Source organism: Hemiscyllium ocellatum, chromosome 21, assembly GCF_020745735.1.
Source record: "Hemiscyllium ocellatum isolate sHemOce1 chromosome 21, sHemOce1.pat.X.cur, whole genome shotgun sequence".
NCBI classification, from domain to species: domain Eukaryota; kingdom Metazoa; phylum Chordata; class Chondrichthyes; order Orectolobiformes; family Hemiscylliidae; genus Hemiscyllium; species Hemiscyllium ocellatum.
This window is the reverse complement of record NC_083421.1, coordinates 63849529-63862550: the sequence shown is the minus strand read 5'-3', so window position 1 is coordinate 63862550 and position 13022 is coordinate 63849529. Positions and strand designations below refer to the sequence as shown.

The 13022-nt window shown below is 49.6% G+C and overlaps 1 protein-coding gene across 4 annotated transcripts in view; it reads left to right on the top strand.

Moving 5' to 3' along the window:
* Positions 1-10798, top strand: part of snapc4 (small nuclear RNA activating complex, polypeptide 4) — a 47446-nt gene extending 36648 nt beyond the window's left edge. For 3 of the 4 annotated variants that reach the window (XM_060841629.1, XM_060841627.1, XM_060841630.1), the window contains 3 exons: positions 2306-3990; positions 6676-6817; positions 10468-10798. In XM_060841629.1, coding sequence (XP_060697612.1) covers positions 2306-3990; positions 6676-6795 — 1805 coding nt within the window. In that variant the 3' untranslated portion in view covers positions 6796-6817; positions 10468-10798. Of the gene's footprint in view, positions 1-2305; positions 3991-6675; positions 6838-10467 lie in introns of all 4 variants that reach the window. The other variant, XM_060841628.1, reaches the window with a different exon arrangement.
* Positions 10799-13022: the final 2224 nt, after the last annotated feature.

Sequence of the window (13022 nt, the reverse complement as noted above, 5' to 3'; positions counted from 1 at the left end):
TGATTGAGATTTTGAAGGAAGAGATGAAGATTATGGTTGAGGGTAGGGAAGTGGATGTTGTCTATATGGACTTTAATGAAGTATTTGACACGGTCCCTTGTGATAGGCGAGCCCTGAAGATTTCAGTGGATCCATGGTGAATTGGCAAGCGGATACAGAATTGGTTTGATCATGGGGACAGGGTAGTTGTGGAGGTCTGTGACCTGTGGTGGTCTGCTGGAATTTCTGTTTGTTATATATATCCATATAAATCATTTGGATGAAAATGTTAGTTGTGAGATTAGTAAGTTTGCAGTTAACTCTCCCTGATTTAACAAGCTCTTGTACAGTTTACATTAAACAATGTTTTGGGAGGTTTTGACAGGAAATGTAAACATTTCAAATTTTGGTTGCACGGTGGCACAGTGGTTAGCACGGCTGCCTCACAGCGCCAGGGACCCGGGTTCAATTCCAGCCTCAGGCGACTGACTGGGTGGAGTTTGCACATTGTGTCTGTGTGGGTTTCCTCCGGGTGCTCCGGTTTCCTCCCACAGTCCAAAGATGTGCCGGTTAGGTGAATTGGCCATGCTAAATTGCCCGTAGTGTTAGATGAAGGGGTAAATGTAGGGGAATGGGCCTGGGTGGGTTGCTCTTTGGGGTCAGTGTGGACTTGTTGAGCCGAAGGGCCTGTTTCCACACTAAGTAATCTAATCTAATCTAAAAACTGGTGGAGTTGTGGATAGTGAGGAAGGTTGTCTTGGGATGCAAGTCCATAGCTCCCTGAAAGTGGCAGTATTATTGAGTAAGCTGGTAAAGAAGGCATGTGTCATGCCTGCCTGCATCCGTCAGGGCATTGAGTATAAAAGTTGGCAGGTTGTGTTGCAGCTGTATAAGACTTTAATTTGGTCACATTTGGAATATTATGTGCAGTTCTGATCACACATTTAAAGGGAGGAGGTGGAGGCTTTGGAGAAAATGCAAGGGAGGTCGACCAGGACATTGCCAGGATTGGAGAGTCTTGGACCCTTTTTCCCAGGGTAGAAACGTCAAATACGAGGCAGTGTAGCTTTATGGTAAGTGGGGGAATATTTAAAGAGGAGTGAGGCGAGTGTATTTTTACCCAGAAGGTGGTAGGTGCCTAGAATGTGCTGCTCGGGGAGCTGGTGGAAGCAGACATGATAGTGATGTTTGAGGCATTTGGAAGCCACATGATTAGGCAGAAAAAAGAGGCTTACAGACCATGTGCAGGCAGATGGGGTTAATTTACATTGACATCATGGTCGGCACAGACACTGTGGGCCGAAGGGCCTCTTCCTGTGCTGTTCTGTATTCCATGTTCTAAGAGTTCTTCTGCAAAATAAAAGCAGTGGGATTTTTCTTGTCCACCCGAGAAGTAGACTTCGGCTTAAAACCTGATCCAAAACTAGTTGTCAGTTCTTACTGAGCCCTGTCGGTATGGAGTGAGGCTCAAGCCTCCAGTCATTAAGGTGTAAGTACAACCTGTTGTACCATCATTAACACTTTGGTGTTGTGTCGCTGAGCCTTCAGTTGACTACAGTACTTTTCGACAACCTGGGAGCTGGGTTGTGTTGTCTCTGTTATGAACTCTGAGCTGGTTTTACTGTTTTTGTGATTAGATTAAAGTGATCACCACAATAGAAGTCCTCCAGGTTGAGGAGAGAATGGTCTACGAATGAGCAATTTCTGTGGAGAGGCTGGGTTTGTTTCCCCCACTAATCCATATTCCTTCACCTTTTACCAATCATAGAAGTCGATCAGCCTCTGATTAAAATTAGTAGTAGTTTTAGCATCAACAAATGACTGCAGAGGAGAGTTCCACACTTATCTGTCAGTGTGTTTTCCTCATTTCACTTTGAGGGGAATCAGTAGTTGGTCACATTGAGGGACATTGATGCAGTAAATGAGAAACGGTTTCTCATGGGAGCAGATTCCCTAGAGGGACACCTGGGAGAAAAGTGGGAAAAGATTCCGTATATGAGAGATGTTTCTAAACACAGCAAAGTTGTTGTGATTTGGAAAGTTCTGTGAAAGGGCAATAGGAGCAGGTTTAATAATAACTTTCCAGAGGAAATTGGACCATCCTTTAACCTGTAAATGTTTCATGTTCATGGGCAAAGTGAAGGGGGCTTTGGGATTAATGAGGTACTGAGTCAGTGATCCAAATTACCTCCAGAGTTATATGGTTCTGTAATTCTATTGATGAACTTTTTGATTTTAAGCTTTTCTTTTAAATGAAATAATTTCCCTTTTCTTGTCTCTACCTCAGTCACCTCATGATTTTGTATGTTTTGTCTCCTCCTGCTAGGAAAGGAGCAGTACGGTGAGCGACTGGGGCAAGACCCTTGTGGCCTGCGATGGATGAAAGACAGCACCATCAGCACGAGCAGCAAGGACACCCTGGGCGTCAGTCGGCTTAAACCGGCTGCCCCACTGCCATTAAATAAACCAAAAACTGTCCTGGAGTTACTAACCGAAAAGCGCAAAGCCCAGGCAGTTGGTGCCGCCCCCCACTCCATGGCCTCCCTGGCCCACCTGGCAGATTCCCTCAGTGAGGAGGCAGGAGGCAAGAAGCGCCCTGTTCCAATCAAAGTGTACAGGAAGGGGAGGCGTAGACCGAAACATGGGAGCCAACCTTCACTCCCAGAGGCTGCACCTGACCAGGAGACACCTGATGCAGCAGGGCAGCCACAGATACCAGGGGGGCAGGGCTCAACATCGGACACCCCAGCAACAGCCCTGAGCGACCAGAGCCAGCCAGCTGCTCGTACACGTACACGTACTCGTACTCGTGCCCGTGCTAAACCCAGTGCTGCCAGCACCCAGCGTCGGCTGATGCCCATTGCCCCAATGCCACCAGCTCCAGCCCTGGTGCTACCCAGTGGCACGTTGTTGCAGCTGATGCTCCCCAACTCCACTGTACCTGTCATGGCAGTTCTTACCCCTAATGGTTTGGTGTGTGTCTCTCCAGGCTCACTCCCAGCTCAGCCCAGCCCCAGCCTCCCCCCTCCAGCCGCTGGTCAGGCCGGGCCCTCTGCGTCTCAGCCAGCCAACACTGTGAGCAGCTCCAGCACTACCTCAGTGTCCAGTGTGGCGCTGGGACCGGCCGGTTGTGGCCCTGTCGTTGGTCAGGCAGCAGTTGGTAACGATGCTGTGACAGTGTCACTCACCACCTCATTAAACCAGCCTCTGGCATCCCCTTCACCAGCAATTCAGCAAACCCCAGTGACTGCTCCCCCAGCTTCAGCCCAGACTGTGGCGCTGACTGCTGTAGCCCCCACTGCCACCAACCTCCGTTTACCAGTGGCCAGCTCCAACAACCCGAATCTCCCCAGGCACCTTCTCCAGGGAGGAGGTTTATTGCAGACTGCAAACCCCATCATCTTAACGCAGCGTCTGGAGCCCCTGTGCAAATCACAGCCAACCAATTACACTGTAGACTTTAGTCTTTTGTCCTGTGAGCAAGAAGCAGTGATGAGAGACTGGCTGCAAGGTAAGGGTGGTATACAGGTGCCAGGCATGCCCACTAGCCTGCCATACCTGCCCCCCTTCTCTTCCACACTCAGAGTCTTATCGAACTTGCTACTACACAAGGCGACCTTGGAGCAGAATCTGTCCGGCTTCGGGCCTCCTGATGGAGCTGACCCCAAAAACAGACTCAAGGCGGCCCGGGCCTGGGTAGCTGAGCACCTGCAGAATGATCCAGCCTACCAGCTCCTGAAGTCACGGTTCCTGTCCGCTTTCACGTTGCCAGCGTTTCTAGCTACACTGCCGCCACATGGAAACCGGACCACCGTTAACCCATCGATGGGAGCCCCCGACTCCGACTCTGAGGAAGCGAGTGAGTGCACAGACACTGAGGGAGCGAGTGAGGACAGTGCTGCAGATCCTCAGGAGCAGTCTGCAGATGAAATGGCTGAAGGAGAGTTACATCAACCCTTTGAAGTTTCCTTCACGGACCTGTCGTTTGGCAGTAACTTGACAGGCAGCCTGGTGAGTAGGAGAATATAGATAGCTGCCGGAATTCTGCTGGCTTTGTTTCCCTCTCTCCAACATCCTCTTCCACCCCCAAAGAGAGGTGTAGAGGGCTCCCTCCAGTCTACACACAGCCCCTCGCCCACTGCAGCTTATTGTCGAGTTTTCAGAACCCCATTAAGCCTATGAGCTACAGTGGGATATTTCAGCCCCCCCCCCCCCCCTCACACACTCAGGCAGAAACGCTTTCTGCTGCCCTGTCAAACAGCTCAGTGCAGGCTGGGATGTTTCCTGATCGATGTGGCCAAAGTTTATTCACTGCTCACCCCCCTGCCATGTCACTTTGTAAAATATTTTATTAATTCATTCCTGGCAGACTGACATTTATAAGCCATCTCTACTCAATGAGCCACCTTCATCAAGCACTGATATGTATACGTGCACCATTCAGCCCCTTTCACCTGCTCGGCACTTAGTAAAATTATCACTGACCTAATTATAGCCTCAAATCCCCCATTCCCACTTCCTGTCGATAACCTTCCTTTCTCGATCTTGCTCAGTCTCTCTGACCCCTCATCCTTCCCAGTTCATCAAGAATCCAGCCAACTCTGCCTTAAACCTATCCAATCACGGGGCTTCCACCATCTTCAGAGGAAGGACATTCCAAAGGTTTACAACCCCCTGAGAGAAATGGCAGTGGGTTGAACACCTTCAGTGGGGAGGACAGGAAATGGCCAGCTACCGCTGGTGGGACTGCGTTCCCCAATCGATCCAGCTTGGGTAAGGCCTACAGGTCTCCTCCTCCTAGGGGGTGGGGCTGGCATTAGTCACCCAGTTGGGGCTGTGAATGACCGTCTTTCCAGTTCTGCTCAGTTCCCCAGTTGGTATGAAATGGCCACACTGAGACTTGCAGCCTCCGTTTCTGAATGACCCAGTCAGTACGGCCTCTAAACCATCCACAGTCAGCCCAGGAGACACTAGCACCAGAGTCACCCGAAGCAGTGCTGTGAAGGATTTGTTGGATTTTCACCAGGCAGTGCTTAGGCATTAGTGCAATCCTTACTGCTGGAAGGGTTAAATGTTCCTGTGGACCAGCCTGCCAGTAAGCAAGGCAGCCCACCCGAATATGGGAAGTTAGTGTCTGTTTCATTCTGTCATGATTCACGTTTTAATGGAAAAGGAAGTTGGGGTTAAAGATGTGAGTTGTGTGTTGAACAAGTGCAGAGCAGAATGGATGTTCTGACAGATCCAGATGCTATGATTCCGCTTTTGTTGCAGCTGTGGCTGCCTACTGGGGACAGAGATTTGGAAAGCAGAAATGCCCAGGAACATGAGGTTTGAATGGGGGCAGGGTGTTATCGAAATAAACCAGTCACTGTGTAGTAGTTATTGGTCTCTGTTTGTGTCAGTCTTGCTCCCATCTGTTTGTACCCTGCTCTCGTGCTGCAGGGGTGACCTTGGGGAGGTGACAGTGTCGTGGTAATCTCACTTGGTGCGTTATCCAGAGGACTGGACTAATGCTCTGGGCACATGGATCCAAAACCCATCATTGCAGCTCGCTGGAAGTTAACTGAACCAGAAATTGCTGGAGAGACTCGGCAGGTCTGGCAGCATCTATGGGAAGAAAGCAGGGGTAATGTTTCAAGTTGGGTGACTCTTCATCAGAACTGATAGTAGTGAGGAAGATGTGGTGTTTATACTGAAGGGTTTGTTTGGGGAGAGGGAGAGAGAAGCCACTGGATCTACACCTACTGCCCAGCCACTGCCTTCTCCCTCGCTGCCATCAGCTCTGAGGAAGAATTACCACACCCGAAATGTTAACTTTTGTCCCCCATAGATACTGCCAGACCTGCTGAGTTTTGCCAGCAATTTCTGGTTTAGTTTCAGATTTCCAGCATCCACAGTTCTTTGTTTCATTTTGCTGCAAGTTAAATTTGGTTCATAAAATCTAGTCCTAGTGACGGTGATCATGGGAGCACCATGAATTGGTGTAATTCCCTTTTTATGGAATAGAATTTACCGTCCTTCCCTGATCTGGGTTACAAGTGACTGCAGACCAAAGACCGTGTACTTGATGCTAACTGTGAGCTGGCCTGAAGGAATGGGGAACCAGTATCATCCTCCAACCAACTCCGAGTTAACCAGAGACCCCGTTGTTTTACACATGAGCTTCGAGGTCCAGTTCGTTATGACATGTCTGCGACTGAATGATCTGAACTGACAAAGTATTTTTAAAAATCTGAATCAAGTTTTGTTAGAGTTGCAACTTCTTTCTGGTCAGCCTGCCTTTGTCTAAGTCTAATAAAGGGTGAGAGAATTAGGACACGCCTCATGCACACTCCTCTGCTGCCCTGCTGTTTTACTGTCTGACCACCACCTCTCCCTCCTGTTCTCTCACCACTTCCCCTCGCCCTTTCTCCTCCCCACTCCTCGCCCTTCCTTCCCCCCCCCCCCCCCCCCCCCCACCCCAAACCGCCCTCCTTCTCTTCCCACCTCCCCCACTCCTCCCTGAACCAGCCGGCAATGCCTGCTCCTATCTCTCTGCCCAGTGAGTCCCATTGGAACGTGATGGGATCTGACCGAGCTGGGATACTCTCATGGTTGAGAAGTTGCTGTTGTGATTCATGTGACGAATGGCCGATGGGACCGGGGTTTGTCTGTTGTTTACTATATTATAATGTTGCTGCTTTATTAATTCAACAGGAAACAACGGAGGATCAGTCTCCCTCCGAACAGACCGTTACCCCAGAACAAACAGTGGCCCCCAAACGTGGGACAGACGTGGTGCCCAGGTGGAACCTCCGGCCAAGGAAGAAACACTGAGAGATTCCCCAGGGACAAAATGGTCAGCTGTCAGCGAAAATTGCAAGTGACTGAGAATGACTGAGAATGAAAGTAGTTTCTGATGTTGCAACTTTTCTGTGGCTGTTTGTCATTGAGAAATACACAGTATTAACTCATTATCTTAAACCAAGTCCTGGAGTTTAGCCTCATTTCTGTTCACTGATTCTTAACAGTGAAATATGTTGGTGCAGGGTGATGAGCAATTGAAAAGCTCACAGGCACCAGTGAGTGAGAGTAAGTCAATGAAGGCCATGCATTTCTCAATAGCTGTACAGTTCTTGGAACGTCCCAAAAACGTTTCCCAGCCGGTGAGGAGGTCTGCAATGTAGCGTCGGGTCGACAGTGAGCCAGATCCTACTAACAGCCAGGAGACTCTTTTTAAAAAAAAAAGGTTATTTGGCCATTAAAGTGGTATTGGTTGTGGGAGACACATTGGGCAGATCTCCCCATCTCCAGCTCAAAGCAGTACAACATCGAATATGCCAGCGCGGTACAGGCCCTTCAGCCCTCGATGCTGCACTGTACTGTGAACCCAATCTGAAGCTGATCTAACCTACATCATTCCATTCTCGTCCATGTGCCTATCTAATGACCATTTAAATGGCCCATAAAGTTAGCAAGTGTACAACTGTTGCAGGCAGTGCGGTCCACACCCCTACTACTCTGAGTAAAGAAACTACCTCTGATATCTGTCCTATATCTGTCAGCCCTCAATTTAAAATTATGCTCCCTTGTGCTAGCCATCTCCATCCAAGGAAAAAGGCTCCCACTGTCCACCCGATCTAACCCTTTGATTACCTTATATGTCTCAATTAACTCAACTCAACCTTCTTTCCAATGAAAACAGCCTCAAGTCCCTCAGCCTTTCCTCATAAGACCTTCCCTCCATACCAGGCAACATCCTAGTAAATCTCCAAACCCTTTCCAAAGCTCCCACATCTGTCCTATAATGTGACCAGAAATGTACGCAATACTCCAAGTGCAGCGTTTTGTACAGCTGCAGCATGACCTCATGGCTCCGAAACTCGATCAAAGCCAACACGCTGTATGCCTTCTTAACAACCCTATCAACCTGAATGGTAACTTTGAGGGATCTATGTACATGGACACAGAGATCCCTCTGCTCATCTACACTACCAAGGATCTTCCCAATCACCCAGTACTCTGCATTCCTGTTACTCCTTCAAAGTGAACCACCTCACGCCTTGCTGCATTAAACTCCATTTGCCACCTCTCTGCCTGTCTCTGCGTCTAATCTATGTTCCTCTGTACCTACAACATCCTTCAGCACTATCCACAACTCTATTGACCTTAGTGTCATCCGCAAATGTACTGATCCATCCTTCCACGCCCTCATTCAGGTCGTTTATTAAAATGACAAACAGCAGTGGCCCCAAAATAGATCCTTGCAGTACGCCGCTAGTAACTGAATTCCAGGATGAACATTTCCCATCAGCCACCATCTTCTGTCGTATTTCAGTGACCAAAGGATCTACACCTTTCTCTCAGGTGGATATGACAGCAGTAGGATTTACCTGTCAGGATGTTCCTGTCGCTGGTGATCAGAAGCAGTGGCTCAGTGGTTAGCACTGCTGCCTCACTGTGTCAGGGACCCGGATTCAATTCCAGCCTCAGGCAACTGTCTGTGTAAAGTTTGCACATTCTCCCCGTGTCTGCGTGGGTTTCCTTCGGGTGCTCCAGTTTCCTCCCACAATCCAGCGATGTGCCGGTCAGATAGTTGGCCATGGAAAATTTGCCCTGTAGTGTCCAGGGATCTCCGGGGTGTGTGGATTAGCCATGGGTCTGGCTGGAATGCTGTTTGAAGGGTTGGTATGGGTGCAATGGGCCGAATGGCCTGCTTCCACACTTGGGATTCTGAGAGGCTGAGCTGCTTTGTATGTATCTCTGTGAGAGTTGTGTTGTAGGGGTGCAGCGAGAATCTGAGTCTGAGTGCTACAGAAGAAACAGAGCAGACATTTCAGCCTCTAAGATTTAATTCCTAATTAGTGCTAGGCAGCTGGAAAGGCTTTTAGGAAAACATTCTGTGTAGAAGACAAAAAAGCTGCAAAAGGATATGGGTAGATTAAGTAAGTCGACAAAGATCTGGGAAAATGTGAAGTGGTTTATTTTGGCAGGAAGATGAGAAAAGCATGCTACCTGAACAACAAATGTCTTGGTGCATGAGTCACAGCAAGTCCGTGTTCAGGTCCTGCAAACAACTGGGAATGCTAATGGAATGGTATTGTTTATGGTGAGGGGAAGTGGATAGAAAACATTGGAGGTTATGCTTTAGTTACACAGGGCTGTGGCCAGACAGGGTCTGGGGTAGTCTCCACTTAAGGAAGGATGCGGGCATATTGGAAACGGTTCAGAGAGGATTCACTCGACAACCACCTGGATTGAAGGAATGTTTCCTCTTGGGGAAGAATCTTGATCAGGGGGTTGCCTGTTTGAGGCAGATGGGAATTATTTCATCAAAGGAGACTGTGAGAAGGGAAGCCGGAGGAAGGAATATGGGTGAACCAAGACCCGGGTACAGCAGGCGGAGAGGAAGGATAATGACATGCTGGCCTCCGTAGTGAGAGGGTTTGAGTATCGGAGTAAGGATGTCTTGCTGCAGTTACACAGAGTCTTGGTGAGGCCATACCTTGAGTATTATGTGCAGTTTTGGTCTCCTGGTCTGAAGAAGGACATTCGTGTTATTGAGTGAGTCCAGCAAAGGTTCAACAGACTGATTCCTGGGATAGCAGGACTGACAGATGAGGAAAGACTGGAATTTAGAAGAATAAGTGGTGGGGGGGGGTGTGATCTCCCAGAAAGATATAAAATCCTGATGGAACAGGACAGGCTAGATGCAGGAAAAAATGTTAAAGTCCAGAACTAGGGGTCACCATCTAAAATTTAGGGGTAATTCAGAACTGAGATGAGGAAGAATTTCTCCACTCAGAGGTGTGAACTGTGGAGTGTGTCCCCGTTCCCCCCCCCCCCCCCCAAACGAAGCTGTTGGGCCAGTTCATTAGATAGATTCAAGAGGGAGCCGGACCTTGTGGCTAACAGGATCGAGGGAATGGGATACCGAGATTGAATGATCAGCCATGGTGGAGAAGGCTCGAAGGGCCGAATGGCTGCCTCCTGCTCCTGTTTTCTGTCTGTGTGAGTGAGGGGTAGGCAGGCTGCTCATGGGGAACAGGAAGCCCACCGCTGTCTGGCTGGGGCTGTGGCCTCTTCCTGTGCTGTTCATCAGCATTGGCCGGTTTGCTGCTTCACTAACCAAATCTACTGAGCACCATGATCCTGTTCTCCAGCCACATCGTCCAACTACCTGCACTGTGCTCATGGAATCGCCCAGGTTACATCCAGAAAGGAGGCCAGCTCAGCCTGGGGGCGGGTTTAGGGACCTGGGGGCTGGGCCTGGTGGCAGGGTTCAGAGATGGGTGGGGGAGGTGGAATGGAAGGGGCTGGAGACCCTGTGGCAATGGTGCAGTATCTACCGCCTGGCTGTTTGGGGGTCGAGGGGGGACAGAGGGTTTTGCAGATGGCTTCAGTAACAGGAGGCGAGAGTGAAGCTCAGTCCCCAGGTCGAGTGGGCTGGGTGAGGGATGGCCCCTGTGTCACTGTCAAGTTGTAGTGATGTGTTCTTTCTGATTTCAGGAGAGGAATTCCCAGGTTTATGGATCGTTTCCCCTCGTTGTGTTTGGAAGCAGGAACAGTATGGAGGAGCTTTCCCCTGGAATACTAACTCGGATTTGATGAGCAGACACAGTGTACAAACAGCTGCAGGAAGGGGATTCAGTCATTCCTGTCAGGGTTTAGTCATGAGGGTCGACAGGTATTTTCTGCAGGTGCAGTCAATAATGCTGTTCAGAAAGTGTTACAGATTGTGTTCTCATTGTTGTCTCCTTGGACCCTGTTTAATTGGGTCAGTTCTCATTGCTGTAGCAAAACACACATGATGTTTTAATAAAGGTTATTTTATAAGTTACAGATGGATTGTGTTGATCCTGCAGGGATGGTGGGAAGAGTGAATGGGGCTCTGCAGCCTTCCTCACTGCCACGTGTTGGGGGGAGGGAGTTAAGTGTCTGATTATGGTTGGGTGTGGTGTTGATCTGGAGGAAGGTGTGCAGCATTTCTCTCTGAACAGGTTTCAGGAGGAACATCTTCAGAAAGTCCTGATGCTTCACCAGTGCCAGCAGACTGCTGCTCTGCTGCTCTCGCTCTCTCTCTGCCCCTCCAGCGAGTGGCAGTAGTTGGTCTGCAGTTCAGACAGAGGTCCCATTCTCCTGCCAGCTCTTGATGGTGAATCACAGAATCCCTGCAGTGTGGAAGCAGATGATTGTGCCCAACAAGTCCATACTGACCCTCCAAAGAGCATCACACCCTCCCTACCCTATCCCAGTAACCTTGCATTTCCCACACATCCCTGAACAGTGGGCAGCACGGTGGCACAGTGGTTAGCACTGCTGCCTCACAGTGCCAGAGACCCGGGTTCAGTTCCCGCCTCAGGCGACTGACTGTGTGGAGTTTGCACATTCTCCCCGTGTCTGCGTGGGTTTCCTCCGGGTGCTCCGGTTTCCTCCCACAGTCCAGGTGAATTGGCCATGGTAAATTGCCCGTAGTGTTAGGTATGGGGTAAATGTAGGGGTATGGGTGGGTTGCAGGTCGGTGGGCCTGTTTCCACACTAAGTAATCTAATCTAAAAACATGAGCAATTTCCCATGGCCAATCCACCCTAACCTGGCACATCTTTGGACTGTGGGAGGAAACCCATGCAGGCACTGGGAGAATCAAACAGGCTGGAATCAAACCTGGGTCCCTGGGGCTGTGAGGGAGCAGTGCTAACCACTGAGCCACCTGCCAACAGAGATCATCACAGCAACACAATGCCATTGTCATTCCATCAGTACTCGGTATGCAGTGCGGCCCTGAGGGTGGTTTGTGACTGGGATCTCGAGCTTGACTCTATCCAGGAACAAAGCAGCCGGCTTGATTGGCCGCCCGTACAACGTTGTGTTCATTCTGTCCACCAGTAACAGTATGGGGTTCTACCTACAACAACTCACTTCGGATCTTTCAATAGCACCTTTCCAAACCCACAGCCAATTCCATCCAGAAGGACAAGGGGCAGCAGATACATGGGAACCCCACCCCCTGCACGTTCCCCTCCGAGCCACTCACCGTCCTGACTTGGAAATATATCGCCGTTCCTTCAGTGTCACTGGGTCAAAATCCTGGAATTCCCTCCCTCAGGGCATTGTGGGTCAACTTGCAGCACATGGACTGCAGCGGTTCAAGAAGGCAGCTCACCCCCACCGTCTCAAGGGGGGGCAACTGGGAACGGGCAATAAATGCTGGTAAACCAGCAACACCACATCCCTTGAAAGAATTTTCCCAAAATTCTGAAACTCCCAGGTGCAAAGTAAAAGTCTGGGTATTGGAAGGGATGATTGGAATTCAAGATGTGAACTTAGCAGCAGCTGCTGGACCTGTCGAGTTTCTCTGGTACTCTGTTTGTGGTGGGGTGTTGGTATTTTGAATTCCTTCTCCCTTTTTCCTTGGATGTAATCCCACTCCCAGCTCTGAGCGAGTGTCCCCTGTTGTTCCGTGTGTCGAAGAGATCAGGCAGGTGCTGTTAGCAATTCGGCTGAAACCTGTTCTCTGCCCACGAACCAGCTGGTAGGAATGGGATTGCCTCCAGCTGCTCCCCTCACCAGAACAGCAGCCACTGCCCCCCCACCCCCCATCACTGGGAGTCCTGGTTGTGTAATGACCAGCTCCACAGTCCCAGGGAATAGAGCTGTTCAAGTCAATGGAATCAGTAATGAAAGGGTTAAGATGAACATCATGTTGCTCAAATCGACATCATCTGAACTGAAATGGAGAAGTGAAATGTGAACTTCATTGTCTGCAATCTTAACGATCACCATCAATAGCTTCGAACAAGAATACAAGACAGCTAAACTCAAAGTAAAGCTTCCTCTACTCATTAAACTAAAATTAAAGCTCCCCAATACTATCCCTGTCAATACTCTTAGGACAGGGACAGCATGGGGTTAGATGCAGAGTAAAGCTCTCTCTACACTGTCCCCCTCATCAAACACTCCTAGGACAGGGACAGCACGGGGTTAGATACAGAGTAAACCTCCCTCTACACTGACCCCATCAAACACTCCCATTGACAGGGACAGCACGGGGTTAGATACAGAGT